Source organism: Eurosta solidaginis, chromosome 4 (assembly GCF_040869045.1).
Source record: "Eurosta solidaginis isolate ZX-2024a chromosome 4, ASM4086904v1, whole genome shotgun sequence".
NCBI lineage: Eukaryota > Metazoa > Arthropoda > Insecta > Diptera > Tephritidae > Eurosta > Eurosta solidaginis.
Genome location: NC_090322.1, coordinates 20,816,221 through 20,841,145, shown reverse-complemented (window position 1 = coordinate 20,841,145; position 24,925 = coordinate 20,816,221). Strand labels below are relative to the sequence as shown.

Sequence of the window (24,925 nt, the reverse complement as noted above, 5' to 3'; positions counted from 1 at the left end):
GCGCAATCTGTGAACAGTTTGCCAAGAAGTGTATATAACTAAATTATCATTGCAAGCAGTGGTAATTACATTATTTGCAAACGATTCCATATTATCTTCAGGCAGAAGTTCATAATATCCTTTATCAACACCGCGAATATATCCTATCCCCCAAGCTTGCCGGTAAAGGTATGAAAATGGCTGAGGAGTTATTCTTAAATCAAAACCTCCACCTCTACGTATATGACAAAGGATAAAGGAAAAATTGTTTATGTTATTTCCTTTGTCATCGTAAACTTCTATAGAATTCAAAAGTTGCTCGGCTTCCTCAAGAAAACTTATTTGATCAGGAGAGGCTGTGAAGGGTTTCTTTAAATTTGCAACCGCTCCCAAGACTAGACTATTAAAAATGTTAAACAATTTGTCAAAAAAAAGTACAAATTCAGCTGTGTTAAAAAATCTTCCTAAACCAGAGTTGTTTATTATTATTGCTATATATAGCAAACATGGCGCTTGCCACGGAATTACTAAAAACTTGGGAAGCTAATTTAACTCTCATCTTATTAAAACGTTTAGGTCTGATATGCGTTGAAGTTAGCTTATGTGTACAAGATATATCATACCGAGTACCTTGCTCGTATACATGGACAATATCCAGCCAGTCTACAGGCCGACCATAAAAACTGACTGTTTTTACTTTTTTCGAAGCAGTTTCGGGTACTTTTAAGAAGATGAGGAGAATCGAAGAAGTAAATGATTTTCTCGCCATTTACTTCGAATTAGGGCCTATCTTTAGTAACTCCCACAATATTTGAAAAGCTGACAAAATTTTTACCTTGGTCGGTGACAAATTGACAGAGACGGAGGCCAATAGTCTGAAGCTGCGTTATAGCTTCGAAAGTGCATTGCTTCATAGTTTCGCCTCTAAACGTTCTGTGCACAAAAAAGTATATTAAAGGATGTGTCCAAAACTTTCCACCTATTCCTTGGACAAGTAGTGTTAAAACACTAGAAGCTACTCTGGAGGTGCGATTTTCATCACCATAATCCTCCAACCCTATAATACAATCTCTACTTATATCGTACTGCAAGTGGACTTTTAGAGACATATCGTCACAGCAAATGGAAACGTATTTTTGCGCTTCTGAGAAGCCACGGCTTCTGAGTTGCAACGCCTTTATGCTGCTAGAGCTGCAGCCAGGGTTACATGGCCAACCTTGCACGAATTTCTCTAACGTTCTCAATTGGCCGAAAATGAGCTTTAAATACCTAAAAGTAAGTGGTGACAAAAACTTAAAAAAAAGGACAATCGTTTTAGCTCCCTGTATTATCTATACCTTTTAGGTGTTCGGGGAGGGTTTTCGAGGCAGTTTCTTACACATATCTGTATATGTTTTGGTCAGTGTTTAAAAAACTGCAGTCGGAATAGTAAGTCACCAAAATTTCGATTTTCATAGACTTTACTGTTCGTCGACTTATTAATAAGAACACCTGCTTATGCTTGCACTTTTGAGAAAAAACAACAGTCTCAGCTCTAGCATAAGCAAAAAACGAAAAGCGAAAGAAATGAAAATGCCGTAAACAGTCGCGCCTTCGAATATTTAATTATTGATATTACTGCGGCTTTCCTCAGTGGCCACAGTCGCTGTAAAATCAATAGTGTTGATTTTAACAGTCGCAAAAATTAACAGTCGCAAGGTGCGACTGTTTACGGCATTTCATTTCTTTCGCTTTTCGTGTTTTGCTTGTGCTAGAACTGAGACTGTTGTTTTTCTCAAAAGCGCAAGCATAAGCAAAATCAAATAACAGCTCACACAGTTTTTTAAACACTGGTTTTGGTAACCTGCTACATAACTCTTCTATGTAATTATCGTCATCCATGTGTACCGCAAAATCTTCATGAGACTTCAAATCTAAAATTCTCCTTTCTAATATTTTTACCTTCTTACACAATACTTCTAATTCTTCATCTTTGCTATCTAGCTTATCTCGATACTTTCGTTTCCCGGGAGTGAAATCGGTTACGTACGCATTAGTTTGAATTTGCCGACTATTAGCTCAAGTTTGTATAAGTTTAGAAGGCCCTAAAGTGGAAGAATCAATGTCTTCTTCAAGATGAAAGAACTCATTTAAAGAAGCTTCAGCGACTCCCAGATTACTGGCTAAGGTCGAAGCTAAGTCTACCGCTTGGCTTGAAAAAATTACGGGAGTGAAATCTTCAACACCTAGCTCTATGACTGTATCACTTTTATTTTCCACTAAATTAATATCGGGAACTGCCGCTTCCACAAGAAAATGCCCTCTAGTCATTTTTTGAGAAAAGTGCTTTCGGCATGCGAAAATATGTTTCGCTGTCGGGCCCACCACACCCAACAGCTGCATCCATGCACGACCCCTCATTAAAATGAAAACATACATGGGTGAGAGATATTTACTAGCTACAAAATGGACATACATTCGTGTGACATGTTGTTAGGTGTGAATGATAAAATGTTTGCACGTAAAACCAACATAAGTCAAGGAAAAACTTCACAGAAGAAAATATGTCGGATTTACATAAAACGCTTTGTGGTGTTGCTTCTCCTGTCGACTGTAAATCGAAGCAACGCGTCAATTGTTTCGTGTCAATCCGGCCTGAATAGCAATACCAAAAGTATGATACCCAACATATATTTAATACTAATATATTGCTATAACAATATGCTCGCAATGAGTTATAACAGCATTAGTGTGATAAGAAAAGTTTTTATGATTTAGGTACATTTCCTTATCGAAAAAAAAACATGCAATATATCGTCATTCTGATGTTTGCGAGCGTGCCCTTTCTGTACTAGCAATATAGAGGTATTACATATGTACATATATGCCCAAATATAACGTTTATACAAAGAACCAAAATTTATTACGAAGGTAGGTAAAGCAGTTGAATTAAGAAAAAATTTTAGTGAGTTATTTTCCCAAATATAAGGATCAAAATATTTTAAAGAACTTACACAAAAAACGCCCTCACTAGGGTAGGCACCTTGTCGTTGGTGTGAGGGCTTAGCCGAACTCCATAGCGCCCGACTATGAGGCGGAGCTGTTTAGGACTGACATCTACGCCGTTTCGCCTCATAGGAGGGCGGCGGGATGTCGGTGACCAAGAACTGCCAACCCCCTAATCCAGGGTGTTATGCGGACCGTGCCTATTGGACGATTTGCAGCCAGGGGATAAATTCGGCTGTATTCGAACGGAGCCTTCCCGATACCGGTCCATCTCGGGAAGTATTTATGGCCTTACCGCAGTAAGGGGCGCTGCTGTGGCGGACGGTTCTTTCCCCGTATATAATACTGGACCGCTGAGCCCGCCTTGTCGGGCAGGTGGTCGTACGACCAAGATGAACAACTCATTACCTGAATGTAATAAGGAGGATGTAAAGAGGAGGACTGAGTCGCAATCCAAGGAACGAATTAAGCGATGCGTCGGACTCGGGGAGCGAGAGTAGTGCTGATTCAATGAACTCCGTGTTGGAGAAGCACACAAATGAAAACGGAGTAGAAGAGTGGAGAAGGGTACGGAGCAGAGGAAGTAAAAGAGCTCTCTCGCAGTACCGTGCAGCACTAAGAATTGTACAACGCTTGGGAGCAGTGGTCGACCCAACAGAAGTGGAGATCGAGCGCTTGGAATGGGCCCATGAAGCGGTAGAAGTAGATCGAAGGCAGTTCAAAAGGTTTGCTGCGAGAAACGTTCGGTTCTGCAACCGGTACGAGGAGGAAGAAGCGTCGAATGGCAGAATGAAGAGGCAACGTTCGGCAGAAGGCGACAAGCCTGCTTTCAAGAGGCAGAAAGGACCCAGTCCTAGAGCCGCGAGGCAGGGCAGTCGCATAGACAAGACAAGTAGGCCCAAAGCTGTAAGACAGATGGGTTCCAATAGCGAGGTAGCAACTACCTCGAAAGCTGCCAGTCAGAGGGAAGTTCCAACTACGGAAGTAGGAGATAAGCCAAAGGGAGATAACGCTAAGACTCCGGCTTTCTCGGAGGCGCTAAAGGGAGTTAACGCGAAGACTCCGGTGTTCTCGGAGGTTCCAAAGGGAGATAACACTAAGACTCCTGCTTTTCCCGAGAAGATGAGTGATGTGGCAAAGCAGTCACTGACTGTGGCGCTGGTTGATCGTAGCAGTCCGTTCGGGCAAATGACTACTGAAAGGTGGAGATCTGTGGAAAGGGAGCTTATTATCTTAATGCTTAAGATGATGCGGGAACAACCAAGTAAGCCCCTTCCAACCTTTGATTCGGGGGGATGGTATAATGGTGTGAAGATGATAGCGTGCGACAACATCGCGAGCTTGCGGTGGCTGGAGGAAGTCGTTCCAAACCTCCAAAGGCAAGGCACGAACGCGCGGTTTGAGGTGGTGGATAAAGCGCAAATCCCCACGGTACCAAAAGTTAAGGTATGGATACCATGCGTGATGAAGTCGGAGGATACACTGCGACTTCTGCAGAATCAGAATCCGAACATACCGACACAGGATTGGAAGGTACTTACTGTATCTCGGCCTACCGAGGATGGTCAGTTCTACATCTTCCAAATAACCAAGCAGACGGAGGATATTTTGTACACGCAGCTTGGCAAAATGTCCTTTGGCACTGGCAAAATTTACATGCGACTCAGGAAAAGAAGTCCCGAGGATAAAAATCCTAACACGCTGGAAGTGGGCGAAGTCGAAAAGGACCTCAGAAGCCTAAGGGAAAAAAGACAGTTGGAGGTCCCCGACGTCACCAGGAACGTGCTAGAAGAGGACCAACCGCTAAATGGTGCTGTGACTCGCACAGAGGAACACACGGCACAACATTCACGAGGGGCTGAAGGGGGCCTCGAATACTCTAAACCAAAAGGGCAAGAGGAGGACGACAACGTCAAGACGAAGGTGCTGGAGGGGGACAAACAGCCCAATGGTGCTGCGAGTCCTACAGATAAACCTCCAACACAGTAAAGTGGCGTCGAGCGAACTCCTCCTAACCCTTGAGGAGGGTTCGTTTGACGTGGCGCTGATCCAGGAGCCGTGGCTCTCATCGGGAGGAAAGGTTTCTGGACTTAGCGCGCGCGGGTTTGGCGTTTACTACGCACAAACGGAAGGACGGGTGCGAGCTGTAGTAAACAGCTGCATTCATATATGCTGCCTAATTACACCACCGAGGATCTCGTAGCGGTGGCCGTTGAGCAAAAGAATAAGCAGGCATTTATCCTGGCGTCCTGCTACATGGCCCATGCTGCGGAGGTTCCACCGATGGAGTGCAAAAGGCTAGTACAGGAGGAAGGGCGCAAAGGGCGGTTGGTCATAGGCGCAGATGCAAATGCGCACCACAATGCGTGGGGAGGAGCAGATACGAACGAGAGAGGCGAATCTCTATTTTGTTACATCCTGCAAACCAATTTGCAGATAGCCAACAGGGGAAATGTTCCTACATACATTGGTCCAACATCCAGCAATGTTCTGGATATTACATTGAGCTCCGAGCGTGATATATCAAGGTATGATTGGATGGTTCTCGATAGACCATCCTTCTCCGACCATGCGTATATAAGCTTCAGCATCCCACTAAAGAGGGTAGAGAAGGGAGGAACCTTTAGAAACCCTAGGGCAACGAATTGGACTAAATTCCAGAAACATGTAGAAACGAAACTGGGACAACCCAAAGAGGTTGCTAATGTAGAGGAACTGGAGGAGTCGAATGAATTCCTAACAAGGACGCTTATGACTGCGTATAACAAAGCTTGCCCTCTAAGAAGATTCAGAGGAAAAGCAAAGCCGCCATGGTGGAGCAATGAGCTGAGTCTTCTAAGAAGACAGGTAAAAGAAATGTTTAAACTCGCAAAGACCGCGGAAAGCGAAGCGTGTCGGGACGAGTACAGGGATCTACTGAGGATCTACAAGCGTGAAATTACCAGGGCGAAGAGAAACTCATGGAAAAGTTTCTGTACGGACATAGAGTGCTCCAGTGAAACAGCACGGTTGAAAAAAGTCCTAGCAAAGGGAAACATAGTCCAGGGACTAATAAAGAAAGAGAACGGGGAATGGTCACGTGATAGTGAGGAATCCCTTGAGGTGCTTCTCGATACACATTTCCCATCGGGAGACGGTTTAGAAGAACCAGCAGACATCACTCACACTTCGATCACGGAGCTAGTGGTGCCGGGCTTGGTGACCGATACCAAGATCGAGTGGGCAGTGAAGACGTTTTCTAAGTTTAAATCGCCGGGCCCAGATGGTATATTCCCGGCCATGCTACAAGTCTCAAGTAGGGCGGTCGTGGAATGGCTTAAAATAATATTCGATGGGTGCATAAGACTGAATCATGTACCGCACTCTTGGAGAACTGCTCGTGTAGCTTTTCTACCAAAGGCGGGGAAGATCGATCACGTGTATCCCAAAGACTATAGACCCATTAGCTTAACATCATTTCTGCTCAAAACCTTTGAGAGGCTGATAGATGTGTACATAAAGTCCAACGTGGATGAAAAGCTGCTCTCCACAACACAGCATGCGTACACCAAAGGCAAGTCGGTAGACACCGCATTGCATAGGGTGGTAATAAGCATAGAGAAATCCCTGGAATATAAGGAGTATGCTCTAGGAGTCTTCTTGGACATTGCCGGGGCTTTCAATAATGTTGCAGAATGGGCGATTATGGATGGTCTTAATTACATTAAAGTACATCCTGCCTTAATCAGATGGATCGGCTGCATGTTAAATTGCAGAAAGATTACATCACAATGGGGATTGTACGAGGCCACGAAATCAGTGGACAGGGGCACGCCGCAGGGAGGGGTGCTATCACCTCTGCTGTGGACACTGGTCATCAACCAACTGCTCAGGCAATTCGATGAGGGACCCGTAAAACTTACGGCTTTCGCAGATGACGTTGCAATTGTCATAAGTGGAAAATGCCTTCCAACGATTAGTTCTTTGATGGATCGGGCGCTTCGGGATATTCATACCTGGGCATCTAATGTCGGGCTGAAAGTCAATGCGGAGAAGACGGATATGGTCTTGTTTACAAAGAGGTACAAGGTCCCAAATTGGACCAGGCCTAAGTTAGGAGCGGTGAGCTTACAGGAGAAACCTTGCACAAAATATCTAGGAATCATCCTAGACAGTAAGCTGTCATGGAAGCTCAACGTGGAGGAGAGGGTCAAGAAGGCCTCAACGGCACTCTATGCATGTAAAAGAATGCTGGGGTGTACGTGGGGCCTATCGCCCTCTCTTTCTCATTGGGTTTTTACAGCGATTGTAAGCCCTATTCTATACTATGGAGTTCTTGTTTGGTGGAAAGCCACACAAAAAACAACATACCTCAAAAAATTAGAGGGGGTATGCAGACTATCGATGCTTTGCATTACGGGAGCCCTGAAAACAACCCCGACGGCTGCACTGTATGCCATTCTGCACATTCCACCTGTAGACCTGGTAGCAAAGAACAAAGCGTTAACGACCGCAACCAGGCTCGATGCTTCGGGGCAGCTTGAGCGCCGACCATATGGCCATAGTAGTATAGCGTCCTCAGTCACAAGACGAACAGACTACATGATTCCCTACCTGCACTTTGAGGGAGATCTTAAGGCCACAATAGAGGTGGACGGTTGGCGCAAGGGTGCGCAAATGGCGGACGAGGCGATACATGTGTACACCGATGGTTCCAAAATAGTGGAAGGAGTAGGGTCTGCGGTATACTGCGCTGATCCGGAATTAAGCAGATGCTACAGGCTGCCGGATTACTGTAGCGTTTTCCAAGCAGAAATATTAGCCGTAACCAAAGCAGTAGAAACCCTGGAAGAGAATAGCTTAAGCTGCAACCGTGTTAACTTTTATATTGACAGTCAAGCAGCAATTAAGGCAATAATCTCGCATAGCACAGCATCTAAATGCGTGTTAGAGTGTAAGCAGTCTCTGGAGAGAATCGGGACAGGGAGAAGCATACATCTATATTGGGTCCCAGGGCATATGGGAATAGATGGGAATGAAAAAGCGGACGAATTAGCTAAAAAGGGCGCATCCCTTGAAGCTTGCTCCGTAGACGTCCCAATTAGATTGGGCGAGATTAAGCGAAGGCGAGAGGTGCACATGATCGACCAAGCAGAAAAGACGTGGGTTCAAGCGCGGGGCTGTAAAGTGTCGAAGATTATGTGTAGGTCTTACAACCTTAGACTAACACAGTTGCTTCTATCATTAAAAAGAGAGGACTGTAGACTCATGACGGGTATTTTGACTGGACACTGCCTTCTGGCGTCACATGCCTTTAAATTAGGCTTGGTCAGTGATAGCAGGTGTAGGAAGTACGGGTTGGAGGAGGAAACGATCGAGCACGTTCTGTGCTCGTGCCCTGCACTTGCCAGGCTAAGACTCCAGCTATTAGGAGTGATACAGCTGTCAGATCTAGAAGCAGCAAGTGGCTTAAGTCCTAGGAAGCTTCTAGTATTTGCCAAAAGGACGGAGTTATTTTATAACATAGGTCCTGGTTTTTGATAGGGTTTTTCAGTTTGGTCGTTAAAACAAACTTCTGGTAACACTACGGACTCAATCAGTCTATGTGAGGTCCTCATGGACCGCATAGTCATAATCAAAATAAAATAATTGACAGATGGCTTATAGAAAATGATGTCAAAAAGCTGAAACTAAATTTAAAACCTATTGTAACGAATTTAGTGACATTTCGCATATTTCAAACCTTCTGCTAACGTTCAATCGCTAAACTGTTGAATAAATAACTCCAATATTCAGTAATGCAAAATGGTCTTTATTAGACTACTTTGAGATTATCACAATAACTCTTACTTCACAACTAATTGCGTGTTTAAATCAAATTGCTTAGTCTTGCCTCAGCTTGCGCTGCATTTATACTCTCGGTTTCCCCGTTCACCCATTTCTCCTAAGGTCTAGTAATTTCGTGAACTTCATGCTTGGTTAGCAGCTATATGCATGTATATTTGTAGTTTGTATCCATATGCGTGTGTATATGTGAGTACTACTTCGACTGGTGATGACATGTGTTTGGGAGTATCTCTCTGCTGCCTTGTATGTATGTACGTGTGTCCATGATGATTGATTTGTTTACGTACATACGAGCGGCTGCTTAGTATTGGCTTAGTGGTACCAGTATCGCTTAGTGGTGATAATATTCCTCACACTATTTTATTTTGACTACGACTATGCGCCATTCACTTTTATCAAAAATTTTTGAAGATAAAGATGTTGCATGCGCGAACTTCAGTGGAAAGCAGCGGAGCTTCACAAAATTCTAGTAGGTCACTTCCACCACACCACAAATTTTAACACGATTTTTAACATAATTTATTAATTTGTAGATTAAAAAACTTCCCATTGGCTTATACCATCACAGCGAGCTGATTTTGTGTCGAGAACTGTGTTTGGGTCTGTGATTGCTATTATTTGTACTATGTGACTGTTGTTTTTTCCGAACTGTCGCTGAAAATTAACGTGATATTACAGTAGCTGTGGAAAAATCACAGGAACACGAATATTTTCCCAACTCTCATCGACACCGGCAGCATACACATAAAAAATAAAAAAAATAAATGTAAGTCGCGATAACCTACGAAAAGATCTAAGGCCGAGCTTCTCTTCCAATTTGCGTCGTGCTTCTCTTGATTTTCCCTACAAATTGGCCGGACGTGACCTACATGTTTTATGCCGACTCCGAACGGCATCTGCAAGGCAGATCAGTTTTCACTGAGAGCTTTTCATGGCAGAAATATACCCGGAGCGCTTGCCAAACACTGCCGAGGGGCGACCCCGCTTAGAAAAATTTTCTTCTAATTTAAAAAGCTTATTTCTAAATTTTTTTTGATGTTGCTTTGCCCGGGGTGCGAACCCACGGCATTCGGTGTGGTAGGCGGAGCACGTTACCATCACACCACGGTGGCCGCAGCATACACATATGTAATTAAAATATATAATGTATTGTGACGAATATTAGCAACACTAAGGGATACTATCATCTCTAAGCCGATACTAAGCAGTCACTTGTATCTACATAAACAAATCAATCATTATGTCTACACATATGTACATACAGCAGCGGAGATTCTCACAAAAGTATGCAATCATCAGCAAAGTAGTTCTCACACATACACATGCATATTTCTGAGATACTCACAAAAGTATGCAATCTTCAGCGAACTAGTAAATTCTAGAAGGAGAAACGCCTAGAAATATGCCAACGAGGAAACCGAAGAGTATAAAAGCAGCACCAGCTGCGGCATGAGCAATTAGTTTGATTTAACCACGCTGTCAGTTGCGAAGTATCTATATATTAATACGCTAACAAAATGTCCATACAATCAATTGACAGGCGGTTTCGCATAGTTAGCATACGTAAAATCATATAAAAGTTATATGAATCGATTCGTATGGACCAGCCGCAGTGCCGCAGTGCATAGGCCTATTTTTGTTAACAAATACGACTCTATTTGTTTATAATTAAAAAAAAAGTTTTTTGTAAATCCAACAATCTCTCCAAATATCGATATTTACTTTCTTGCACAAAAGCGCGCCATCTGTGGACCAATTATGTAAGTGCTCTAAGACACAAACCTACATAAGCGTACGCGCTAGACAGTGAAAGATTAAAACATGGTTTCCCATTGTTGCCACTTAGCTATAATAGCCTCTACCAAAATCCTAAAAAATTGTTCCAAAATAATTTGTAGCGTACCAAAAAATCTTAAATAGAATTAATTTTTGACCGGCCCATTTTTTGTGGCAAATTTCACTTACACGTAAATACATAGGTCTTTATTTAACAGATTCTTTGTTTTTTATTTAGGTTGTTTACAAAAAAACACGAAATCACAAATAATGAGTTAACTTGTGTTGTAACTAACTAAATTTATTTATAACAATTAATGGCAAATTTGGCCGAAAATGTTTTTGCATTTGTAGATTTAATCCTCATTTTAGATAAAACACGTATTATACTGAAAAAAAAGATTACCAAAATATAACATTAAATTTTTATACCTTTCATGACAATGAAATGGTATATTAATTTCGTCACGAAACCCAAAATTGTAAGTCCTTAAAGGAAAATAGATAGACGCACCATTAAGTATACCGAAATAATCAGGATGAAGAGATGGGTTCATTTAGCCATGTCCGTCTGTCCGTCTGTCTGTATACAAACTAGTCCCTCAATTTTTGAGATATCTTGATAAAATTTTGTGAGCGGGTGTATTTGTGTGTCCGATTAGATATTTGTCGGAACCGGCCGGATCGGACCACTATCGCATATATCCTCCATACTACCGATTTTTCAGATAAAGAGGATTTTTGTCATATCTTCCTCAATTTAACATATTGAAGCTTCAAACTTCACCACATACTTTCGTATATTGCACATATTGTTGTCTGAAAAAATTTATGAGATCGGTCGTATATATAGTTTATATCCCCCACACCCGATTGTTCACATAAGAAACTTTTCGTAATTACTGGGGGCCTACTCTGTATTGCGATGCGAAAGGCAGTGCGATGCGAAAATAAATTGCGATGCGAAAGGTAATTGGAACTCTGTAGCGCTATCGCATCGCTAACAATGTCGCTTTTTTTATTTTTCGCTAATTTTTTGCTTGAGTATGCATCACTGACCAAACTCAAAGAAAGAGAACAAAAGAAACAAGGCGATTACAATTTCGGCAAACGATTAATTTTTGTTGAACAAATTAAAAAAAGGATTCTGTAGCATTATGGAACGATTTAAATGAAGAAAGGATTGATTTAAATGAAGAAATACTCCCAGTTCAGAAATTGAACTGGAAGAAGTGAACGGGATAAATACAGAAAACGTGGAAAATCATAGAATGGGAAATATTGCTAGTTGTATCAGAGAACAAATAAAAAATGACATGATTTCAAATAGAAATGCTTTATAAAAAAGTAGTTTCGATTTAATTGTTATTTATTTATGTATTTTAAGTCCACTAGGATTACAAATTGTTGCTTTTGTGTTTGTTTTGTTTTTTGAGTTGTCCTATATATTTTTAAATGAATATAAAGATATCAATTTATAACATCATCAATTAATACTTACATATTTGAACAATGCGAATGCCTATTACTTGTAGCAAGAAAAATGCGAAAATGAATGCTGTTTGACATTCGCTTTCGCTTTACAGAGTGCCGGCAATGCGAAAAGGGAGAAAAATTGCGAATGGGCAAAATGTGAATGCGAAAGTCAAAATATACATGCGAATGTCAAGATACAGAGTACCGATTTTGCGATTTCGCGTATTTTTTCTTTCGCATCGCAATACAGAGTAGGCCCCCTGCTCTATTTTAAGAGCTAGATGCTTCAAATTTCAACGAATTCTTACGTATATAGCATATATTGTTGTCTGAAAAAATCATAAAGATCGGTGGTATATATAGTATATATATGGTGGTATATATAGTATATATATATATATTTTCGCAATTTCAGCCCTATTTTACCAACTAGAAGCTTCAAATTTCACCGAATGCTTACGTATATAGTATATATTGTTGTGTAAAAAAATCATAGAGATCGGTGATATATATAATATAATACTAGCTTTACCAGGCGCACGTTGTAACGCCCGAGATCGTTATTTTTTCTGTTTTGTTTGTTGATAATTTAATTTATTATTCTGTAAATTGAATTGAATTTTGTACGCATATTTGGTGAAATTTTCTGTTAAAACATTTTATTCTTGTATCTTACTGTATCTTATTTTATATTATTGTATTGCTTTTACCGCTGATGATTGTTGCTTTGATTACATTCCGAAGAAGCATGACTGGTGAGCCAATTTTCAAATTTGATATATGCGCAGGCATTCCTTTTGGTTCTAAGGAGTATAGAAATTCATTTGGATAATTCACAATTTTATCTTCATCTGTAACTGTGGCGATCGATTTATATTTCGTCACTTCACCAGGAAATTGATTTTGAAAGCGATCATTGATTTTGTTAACATGACCATTTTTGGGAGCTAAGATAGTTCTTTCGCATAGCCAAAAAACAAAAACATTTAAATTTAAAATTTTTTAATTCTGAAATATGAAAAACTTTCGTCTTGATCGAAGGAACCTCGAGCAAAAATTTGGTGATGATCGAAGTATAGCAAACACGTTTTCATAGGGAACACACACACAGAATTTGATTTTTATAGAAGATGTAGATAGACTGGAGCTAAACAATTTTTTTAACAGCGGCAGATTACTAAACGTCCAAAAGGCATAACAGCTTAACTCAACAATGCAGTCAAACTTTAAGTGTTAAAATAACTTAAGTTTGTACGGCAGCCATAGTTTTTCCCATTCCACATTTTACTGGAGGTTTTAGGACTTAACGTCACATAGCTCCTTACCAATTTTAATTATCCTACCATTACGACATCCAGATATATGCAGTATAATATTGTAACGAATTTGCTTGCAAATCCTCTTATTTGCCTTTTTGCTAAGTTCGTATCACTAAACTGTTGAATAAATAACTCCAATATTGAATAATGGAAAAATGGCCTTTATTAAAGTACTTCACAATAACACTTATACTTTGCAATTAGCTGGCTTAATAACCAAACTGATAGCTTAAATGAAACTGACTTTCAAGATAATACTGCTATTGCTCGCTAGATATCGTCTTAATCGAAACTGAATATAGCGCCTCTACCGCTGATGCTTTTATACTCTGTGATTTCCTCCCGCCATCTTCTAGGCGCTTCCAGAATTTTACTTAGTTATAAATTTCTCAGCTACAACTACAGATGTATAGTTTTTGTAGCTTCTCTCATACCCCATGCGCTTGTATGTGTAAGCGACACTTCCCCATTCACAATTGCATACCTTTAGGGGCATTTCAGATAAGTTATCTGCATGTGCTTGTTCGTTGCTTCTCAGCTGCGTATACGTACATATGTGTAGGTATAATGATTGATTCGTTTATGTAGATACAAGTGACTATCTGCTTTATTGTTGTTGTGACTTCATTTACTTAGCATCAGACTAGGGATGTGAGTATCACTTAGTGTCACTCATGATCGTCACACTGCCCTCCACCTAAGTCTGATCGTCCCGATCAGACAAATCTCCCGATCTAAACGCCGCTAGCATCTCCAAATGTACCACTCTTCTACTCCGTGGTTTCCCAATGCTTTGTATGCGGTAGATGGTATCACTGATTTTCTTCACAACCTTGTACTGGCTTTCCCAACTGCACCGAAATTTGGCTGGAACACCTTTCCGCCAGTGAGGGTTGTATAACAGATCTCCCTCCCGGAAACCTTCCGAATTATTTTCCTTGCTGTACCTGTGTTTTATCTTACTACTCATTATCCTCGATCGTTCCCTCGTACTCTGTTGCTTGGCCAATGAAGAACTACTTCGCAGAGCTTGATCCTGACGGATTGACTTTGCATCATCAGTATCGTCTTGACGTTTCACAACAGTAGTGCGCGCTGGCTTGAAACCACCCTTGCATTTTTTCTGGAAAATTCTTTCAGTCGTTTTAGTGCGTCCATTAGGGTTTGTCAGTGCCGGTCTTTTTCTCGCAGGTACTTTTAATTTCGCTTTATTTGGCCCATTCGATCCATCAACCTTTTCTTTTGACTTTCGTGGCCTTTGTCGAGTCTTTTCCACCATTACTCGATTACTTCGGAACCCTTTCTCCAACTTGAAGTTAAATGGTATATCCTGGTTCTTATACTGCATAATCCTTCTCTGCATATCGATCCTGATGTCATAGTCAACTAAGAAATCCACTCCCAATATGACTTCATCAACGATCTCTGCCACAACGAATTTGTGTAGAACCATGACCTCCCCAATTAAGGCTTCACATACCACTTCTCCCTGGACTTGGTTATACTCGCCAGTAATCGTACGCAATCTTGCTCCAGGTAATGGCTTTACTTTCCTGTTGACCAAATCAGATCGGATCAAGGAATGAGATGCGCCCGTATCTACAGTCAGTACACGCTCCTTGCCATCCACATTTCCTTTGACGGTAAGACTGCTCGATTTCCTTCCAGTTTGCGAGATAGATATCACACGACATTCAATAGCTGGGGCAAGTTCTCGATCTTTACATTTGACTCGCTCGCGTTTATCTCCTCCAGCTTTGCGTTTACGACCAGCCAAGTTGGAACTACCATGACCGGTGCTGCAATGACGTGCAATGTGACTTGGGTTACCGCACTTGAAACACTTCATAACTCCGCCATTGTTTTGTTGTAATCCCTTCAGTGCTTCCAAAATTGTATCTACCCAATCTGGCCTTTCCACTTCCACGCGATGAGCTTTGTATGCGGGCTTACTCAAAAGTGACGCTGTTTCCTGTGTCAGTGCATGGGATACCGTTTCAGCAAATGTTGCCTTTGGGTTCGCGTATGTGGCTCGCTTTGTTTCGACGTCCCGTATGCCGTTAATAAAGCTCTGAATCTTTACCCTGTCCGTGTATTCCACGGGTGCGTCCGCATTTTCAAGATGAGCCAATCTTTCAACATCCGAAGCAAACTCCTGTCATGTCTCATTTGTTTTTTGGTAACGGTTTTGTAACTCAATTTGGTATATCTGTTTTCTATGCTCGCTTCCATAACGTCTCTCGACAGCGGCCATCAATGCTTCATAGTTGTTCCGCTCTCCCTCGGGAATCGTCTGTAGGATTTCGGCTGCTGGCCCCTTCAATGCTACGAATAGAGCAGCAACTTTATCTTCAGCATTCCAGTTGTTCACTGCTGACGTCTTCTCAAATTGAAGCTTGAATACCTCGAAAGGAACAGAGCCGTCAAAAGATGGAGTTTTTACCTTCGGATTGCTCGCTGGAACAGCTGGGCGATTTAGATGTGACTGTTGCATAAGACCTTTCAACGCTTCTATCTCGGCATCAATTTTGTCCTCGAGTTGTAAAATTTTTGCATTCTGCTCTTCCAGTTTCGAAAAGAGCTGCGAAGATACCTGTTCCGACATTTTTGTCGACATTCCAGATATACGTGCCTCTTGCGCTTCCAGTTGAGATGACATATATGTCTTCTGTTCGTCCAATTGAGATGACATTTGCGACGCCATTTCTGAAATGCGTGCCTCCTGTGACTCCAGCTGAGATGCCATTGTCGATGTTTGTACAGATATTGTGCTCGTTGTTGTTGTTGTTGTAGCAATGCTCGCCCCACCTAATAGCCGCGACCGATCACAAATTGTCATCAATATCCTCTAACGGGAGTCCAAGGAAACTTGCCGTTTCAACAGGGGTGGACCATAAGGAAAGGGGTGTTAGAGGCGTTGGTTCCACATTACAATTAAAGAGATGGTTGGTGTCATGTGGGGTCACATTGCAAGCGGGGCATACATTTTGTATGTCGGGGTTGATTCTGGATAGGTAAGAGTTTAACCTGTTACAGTATCCAGAACGAAGTTGAGCAAGAGTGACACGCGTTTCCCTGGGGAGTATGCGTTCCTCTTCCGCGAGTTCTGGATATTTTTCTTCAAGTACTGGATTCACCGGGCAATTCCCGACATAAAGGTCCGACGCCTGTCTATGGAGTTCACCAAGGACCTGCTTGTGTTTTTTCGCTTCATACGGCTGTGTTCTCAGGTGCCGTATTTCCTCAAAATGCTTACGGAGATGACTCCTTAGGCCCCTAGGCGGTGCTGGTTCGTCAATCAGATGTCTGTTGGGATGCCCAGGTTTCTGGGTATTCAACAGAAACTGTTTGGTCACCATCTCATTTCTCTCCCTGATGGGGAGTATTCTCGCCTCATTATGCAGATGGTGTTCTGGGGACATAAGAAGACAGCCCGTGGCGATTCTGAGAGCAGTATTTTGGCAGGCCTGTAGTTTCTTCCAGTGGGTAGTTTTTAGGCTTGGCGACCATATGGGTGACGCGTAGCACGTAATCGGCTGGCTAATTGCTTTGTATGTGGTCATGAGCGTTTCTTTATCTTTTCCCCAGGTACTGCCAGCAAGGGATTTGAGGATTTTATTACGGCTCTGAATTCTCGGAACAATTGCGGTTGCGTGCGCACCAAAATGTAGATCCTGATCAAACGTCACACCCAAGATTTTGGGGTGTAGGACAGTCGGTAGCGTAGTGCCATCGACGTGGATGTTCAATATGGTCGACATTTGGGGCGTCCATGTTGTAAATAAGGTCGCGGAAGATTTAGTCGGTGACAATGCCAGGTTTCGCGAGGCGAAAAACTGGAGAGATCAGGGAGATAGCCGTTTATTTTATTGCATAGCTCATCGATCTCTGGGCCTGGGCCTGTGGCCATTATTGTGCAGTCATCGGCGTAGGAAACGATTGTGACTCCTTCCGGTGGTGAAGGAAGCTTAGATATGTAGAAATTAAACAAAAGTGGGGATAGGACACCACCCTGCGGCACCCCCTGTTTAATTCTCCTTGGTTTTGATGTTTCGTTTCTAAATTGCGCCGATGCCTGCCGACTACCCAGATAATTTGCGGTCCACCTTTTAAGACATGGGGGAAACCCTTCCCGATCCCTTCCAGGTCTTGCAGTAACGAGCCATGGTTGACCGTATCAAAGGCTTTTGATAGGTCTAGCGCTACGAGTACTGTTCTATGGTGGGGGTATTGAGTCAAACCGCAATTTATTTGGGTGCCAATGACATTTAGCGCGGAGGTAGTGCTATGGAGTTTTCTGAAGCCATGCTGATGAGGGGCTAGCTGCAAATGTGCTTGAAAATAAGGGAGCAAAATGGCTTCAAGCGTCTTTGCCACTGGCGATAGGAGAGATATCGGACGATATGACTCACCTACGTTAGCTGGTTTCCCAGGCTTTAGTAGCGGGACCACCTTGGCCATTTTCCATTTCTCGGGTATGACAAAGGTGGAAAGAGACAGGTTGAAGACATGCGCTAAATATTTGAAACCCTCTTTCCCTAGGTTTTTAAGCATCGGCATGGCTATGCCGTCTGGGCCCACTGCTTTGGATGGTTTAGCGCGACCAATGGCGTCCTCAACCTCTCTAGCGGTGATGGTGATTGGTGACGCGCTGAATTTGTGTTTATGTGCGTGTCTATTGGCTCTCCGTCTATCTTTGTCGACCGTAGGATGCATTATATATTGTCGGCAGAAAGCGCTCGCGCATTTTTTCGCATCCGACAGCACCTTATCGCCAAAGGCGATGGAAACTTTGTCTTTGTGCTTAGTCGGATTCGATAGGGACTTTACGGTGGACCAAAGTTTACCTACACCGGTAGAGAGGTTACAACCTCTTAGGTGCTCTTCCCATTTCGCCCGCTTGTGTTCGTCCACAAGCAATCTGATGCGTTGGTTTATATCCCTTATTTGGGGGTCGCCTGGATCAAGCTGTCTTATAAGGTCGCGTTCCCTCGCTAAGGTCGCGGCCTCCGCCGGGAAGTGGGGCCGGATTTCGGGAATTCTCCCGGCGGGAATGAAATGTGCCGAGGCGGATTCAATGACCTTACGGAAGGCACACTCCCCTTGGCGGGCATCAGTCGGGATAGGGAGGGCAGCAAAGCTGCTGTCTGTTGCAGATTTATATTCTTCCCACTTTCTTTTTTGAAGTTTATGAAAGTGCGTTTTTCGGTGACGATGAAGTCGGCGGTACGCTCGAACGAAATAAGTATGGGCGGTGGTCGGATGCCAATGTTACCATCGGCTGCCAGTTGACGCAGTTTACGAGTTCTGCGCTCACGATTGAGATGTCTGGCGAGCTATGACAGCTTCCTACCATACGTGTGGGGGCGTCTCCGTTTATTGTGCAGAACGTCGTTTCTTCTATTTGATCCGCCAACATCCGCCCGCAAGTTTGAATGCCATAGGTCGTGATGGGCATTGAAATCGTCTAAGATAATGCGATTGTTGCCAGTGAGTAAGGCCTCGATATTAGGGCGGTATCCACTGGGGCAACAGGTGACAGGAGGGATGTAGATGTTGATGATTTCTAGATTTGCATCGCCTGACCGGACAGATAGGCCTTGACGTTCTAAGACATTGTCCCTGCGGTCGATGCCAGGATCAAATATATAATATTGCACAGAGTGGTGTATAATAAACGCGAGGCCGCCTCCATTTCCGCTCTCGCGGTCTTTCCTGTGGACATTATACCCAGAGCAGGTCTGCAATGCAGATCTTGCTGTGAGTTTAGTCTCTTGAATCGCAGCAATGCGGATGTTGTGCCGCTTCATGAAATCGACTATCTCCGTAATCTTCCCAGTTAGTCCATTACAGTTTAACTGCAGAATTTTGAAGTGCATGAGGGGTGACGCCGCCACTCTAGGGGTAAGTGACGGGTGACTACGCCTAGGTTGTGGAAGGCCAGGACGCAATTGCTGTTGTGGCCTTGGGACTGGGCGCCCTTGGGCAAGCATTGGGGTACCCGGATGATTTGGGTTTGCGACCTGGCAACATGGCGCGATGAAACCCGTCGAGGGGTTGCCGTCGCGGAGACCAGAACATCTAGGAAAGTGGCACCACCCAAGGCAGGAACTGCATTGAGCGGATGTCGCAAACCTATATATTCTGTGCTGGCAGACGGAGCAAACGGAGGTAGGGACTAAGAGTCTGTTTCCCGGACCTGCACGATTGCTGCCAGAAAAGAGGGGGGGGGAGAAGAAGACGGGGGCAGGCGCTGGTGCTCAGCATTGCTACCAGCTCTACTACGAAGGTAGTAGTTATGAGTGGTATCAGCTGTTAGAGTTGTTGGCGCCGTAGGGCGCGAGCAGCAGCGGGTACTTGTTGTGGCTTGCTGAGCAGCGAGGCTGCTGGAAGGTAGTAGGGGGGGGGCGCTTAGGCATAGACTACGGGACGCCCTTGGGCGTGAGCAGCAAGGAGCCACAAAAGATTTATAAAAGTTACGTGGACGTCGGGTTTTGGGATCAAGCCCAGAACAACCTGTCCGATGCAACCATCCCTTGCACGAGACACACTGAACAGAGTATGACCGTCCTAAAAAGATTCTTTTCTGGTAAATGCAGCAAAACCATTTCTCAGGACCGGGGTCAGGAGACGGACCCGGATTGGGTTCGATACCTTCCCGGAGTAAGAGAATATGTAGCAGTCCTGCTGCAAGGAGCTGCTGGGAGGATGACAATTTGTGGGAGGGACGAAACAAATTTAATATTGTGCTCGTCACTGTCTGCGGTGTTTCGTTTTTTTCTTCCATTTTTGTTGTTGTTTTGTCGCTATCATAATGAAAGACATACTTCTCAGCATTGTAGATTCCTTCAAAAACCATAGCTACACTTAGTCGTTTTTGTAGCTGGGATTTATCGCCAGAAGTAGCCAATCCACGGACTTCCAACTCCTCCTTCAGTTGCTGGATCGTCAATGCACTCAACTTTGCCATGTCCAAGTTGTATTCCCAATCTTCGGAATTTATTCAACAATTCCTCTTCTGACACAAATTGTAACGAATTTGCTTGCAAATCCTCTTATTTCCCTTTTTGCTAAGTTCGTATCACTAAACTGTTGAATAAATAACTCCAATATTGAATAATGGAAAAATGGCCCTTATTAAAGTACTTCACAATAACACTTATACTTTGCAATTAGCTGGCTTAATAACCAAACTGATAGCTTAAATGAAACTGACTTTCAAGATAATACTGCTATTGCTCGCTAGATATCGTCTTAATCGAAACTGAATATAGCGCCTCTACCGCTGATGCTTTTATACTCTGAGATTTCCTCCCGGCATCTTCTAGGCGCTTCCAGAATTTTACTAGTCCAGCAGCTCTCAAACTTCTCAGCTGTAACTACAATTGCACAATTTTATAGTTTTTCTCATTGCATACTTATAGGAGTATCTCAGATATATGCATGTGCTTGTGCGTTGCTTCTCAGCTGCGTATACGTACATATGTGTAGGTATAATGATTGATTCGTTTATGTAGATACAAGTGGCTGTCTGCTTTATTGTTGTTGTGACTTCATTTAGTTAGCATCAGACTAGGGATGTGAGTATCACTTAGTGTCACTCATGATCGTCACAATATATTCCATTTGTATGGGAGGTGCCACGCCCCGTTTTTCCCAATTCCATATTCTCTTGGTGGTGTTAGGGATTGACCTCATATAACTCCTTACTGAATTTCAATGTTATGGCATGTATACCTTCAAAGTTATGCAGTACCAAAGATTCCATTTGAATGGGAGGTGCCACGCCCCCTTTTTCCCAATTCCGCCTTTTCTTGGTGGTGTTAGGGATTGCCCTCATATAACTCCTTACTGAATTTCAATGTTCTGGCATGTATACCTTCAAAGGTATGCAGTACCAAAGATTCCATTTGTATGGGAGTTGCCACGCACCCTTTCTCCAAATTTTCTTGGTGGTGTTAGGGATTGACCTCATATAACTCCTCATTGAATTTCAATGTTCTGGCATGTATACCTTCAAAGGTATGCAGTACCAAAGATTCCATTTGTATGGGAGGTGCCACGCCCTTTTATATATCGGAATTATTTTTAGCCTAAAACCTTCCCGTTGATCGAAGGAACCCATAACCAAAATTTGGTGATGATTGATGTGTGGGAAATACGTTTCCATAGCGAACATACACACACACAGAATTTGATTTTTATATATATATGGCTAAACCGATTTGGGATTTCAAAATCAACTAACCATCATCCCTCCTTCCTGTATCTTTCCTAAAAATTTCATGGCAATCTGTCGAGCCGTTCTCGAGTTATGGAGTGACAATCAAAATGTACACTTCTTTTTATATATATAGATATATGATGGTATATATAGTATATATATATTTTTTTTTGCAATTTCAGCCCCATTTTAACAGCTGGAAGCTGCATATATTGATGTCTGAAAAAATCATTGAGATCGGTGGTATACATAGTACATATCTCATACAACCGATTGTTCAGATAAGAAACTTTGCGCAATTTCTGCCCCATTTTAACAGCTAGAAGCTTCAAATTTCACCAAATGCAAATGTATATAGCATATATTGTTGTCTGAAAAAATCATAGAGATCGGTGGTATATATATTATATACCCCATATAAACTGTCTTTTTTGCCCATTTTTTACGGCTGGAAGCTTCAAAATTCATCAAATAGTTACGTTTACGTCATATATTGTTGAAATACGTGATTCGTAGTCATAGTTTTTACACGCAGACCACAAAAAAACCTGAAACTTTGCATCCTCACACAAAGTACCTACCTATTTTTTATTTTATATTTATCTTAAAAATCGTTTAGGTATGTACATCTGTTCACTATATATTTCTTATCTTATACATCCGATTATTTGGAGATTGCGAACGGGATAAGATTCATGATTCATGATTCATGAAAGGTATGAAGTCTTCGGCACACCCGAAGACAGTCCCGTCCTTACTTGTTTATATTGTTTATATTGTTTTTCTGCTAATTTATTTTATTTCTTATTTTATTTTTTAAAGGGCCGCAAATTTTTAAATGCCCCCTCATATTTCTAATGAGTCCTAGACTTCACCCGAGCGTTTTTAAAGAGTCCCATAGATTTCTAAAGAGCCGCTTGCCTTTGTCTTGTATACATACTGGCCCATATATATGCATGTGAGAATTTCATAATTAACTAAAGGTTATCTTAATATTGAACTTATGATTTCCATTTGAGCTCCTTAAACATGACAGCATATATGTACATAAATTATAAATTTTTAAATATGAAGATTGAACATTTTGTTTGGCATTTTATTATATTGTAAGTTTGTGTGTACATACTAACACATATGTATGTACATGGGAAATTTATTAAACCACACTGATAAGAAACCTTACCCGTACAACATTGGAACATATTTATATGTATATATAAGTAAACAAAACTTCATGCTGTATTTCATTTAATTAAATTCGTTATCAGATTTTCCGTAAGTATAAAACATAGAACACCGATCACTTCCCATTTAGTTGAGCTTTACAACTATTCCAAAATTAGCTACCCGTTCAGTTGAACTTTAGCCTGCGCTTCAAAAATCGGAGAAGAAAAAACAAAAAACAGAATTTTTTATTGAGATTTAGATCTCGAGCCGACAAAAGCATCAAAAAAGGATCCAAACATAAAAAATCTAGAAAGATGAAAAAAAAAATAGTACACCTTCATTTGTGTGCGAGTATTGTAACAAAGAATTTAAATATGATCGCAATTTATGGCGACATATTAGAAACTATCATGGGAAAGAAGTGAGCTGCAATGTATGCAAACAAAAGTTTAATAACATTCAAATGTTGTTAACACATAAAAAAATCGCCATTCTGCAAGTTGGTCTAAAAATACTAAAAAGTTTTAAGACCGTGTTTAAATTTGAACATACTCGACATTTTAGTAGCCAAAAAATTTTTAGTTTAGTTACAAAACTCAAATCCTCGTTTCCTTTTAATATCAAAAAAGAAACTTGATTGCCTGTGTTTAGTTGATTACCTGTGTTTTTTTTTTAGATACAAAAACATACGTGAAAGGAACTACCAATTCCAGTGCGATGTTTGTGGCAAACATTCTAAAAGAAAATCGGACTTAATTAAACATAAACGAAGTCATAGCGGCGAAAAGCCCTATAAATGTGATATTTGTGAAATGCGGTAAGTTATTATAAAAATCCTCATCGTAATACATTTCACCTTTATTTTCTGCCTGTATGAAATAGATTTATACAATCTCAGAACCTAAGCCATCATATGCGTACTCATACCTGTGAAAAGCCATGTAAATGCAAATACTGCGACCGGTGCTTTACGACAAAAAAATTACTGAATGGGCATTTACGTGTACATCTGGGTGATAATATTCACAGATGTGAATCTTGTCCCTTAGCTTTTCGTTTGGCTTCGGAGCTACGGTTACACTCACCTACACATAAAGACGAAGATCCAGAGACGCGTGAGCGAAATATGACAGCTTTAAGGGAAGAAGAGGCTAAATTGAAAGTAAATAGGTAAAATGGCATTCATAAACTCCGTAGAATGTGATCTTATATTAAGGTTAATTACTCCGCGCGGAATCCAGGGCCGGTATCGTGTTATACGATCCGTGATGGAAAACAATTTTTTACATCGCAATATCTCTTAAATTGTGGATCGGATTAAGGAGATATCGTAAGCTTTATGTGAAAATGTGCTAAGTCACTTTTTACGAATTTTACAGGAGACGAAAAAAATGAATAACTTTTGAAATAACCTTTTTTTTCACAACTGTGAATGAGGATACCTTAGTTGCAATACTTTTGAGTGTAGAAGCTTTGAAAAAGATAAATAAAAATCATGTATGCTAACCCAGCAGCTATTTTATGACTTGACACAATTTCCGCACTCAAAACAAATTTTTTCTCCTGACTTAGCACTTTTTACTCAATATGTTTCCCCATCACTCCTCCCCTTTAATGATTGAAATCAGACCTGTTAAATTTGAATTAGCACTAGTAATCAATTAATTAGATTTAATGGCCAATGATTATTTCAATTGTTTTCCGAAAAAAGCAATTACTAATTGATTACCATTAGAAAAAAATCAAAAAAAATCATGATTTTTTTCGATTATTGAAAAAAATCAAAAATAATCAAAAGTAATCGAAATGATTACTTTTGATTATTGTTAATTTTTTCGATTATTTTTGATTTTAAAAAAAATTTTTTTTTATTTTTTTTTTATTTTTTTTTTTTTTGATTTTTTTTTATTATCTTTTATTATTTTTCCGCTTTGTTGAAAGAAAAATTCCCGTTTGTTGCGTGCACGGGATAATTTCTACATACAATTACATTTTAGGATGCAATAATAAATCGTAAGCGCTTATCGAGGCGAATATATACATACATGCAACATATAGAGCGAATATGAGCGTTGATCTAAACATATTCTCCGGTAAGTATACACACACGTGCATATTTTACTACACTCATTATATAAAATAATGTGGGATTGAAAACGGCGGTTTTTCTAAT

At 41.4% G+C, this 24,925-nt stretch overlaps 1 protein-coding gene across 1 annotated transcript in view; it reads left to right on the top strand.

Moving 5' to 3' along the window:
* Positions 1-24,925, top strand: part of LOC137248423 (uncharacterized) — a 396,800-nt gene that overhangs the window by 38,672 nt on the left and 333,203 nt on the right. The window contains exons 5-6 of the mRNA XM_067779361.1: positions 23,429-23,569; positions 23,635-23,922. Coding sequence (XP_067635462.1) covers positions 23,429-23,569; positions 23,635-23,922 — 429 coding nt within the window. The remainder of the gene's footprint in view (positions 1-23,428; positions 23,570-23,634; positions 23,923-24,925) is intronic.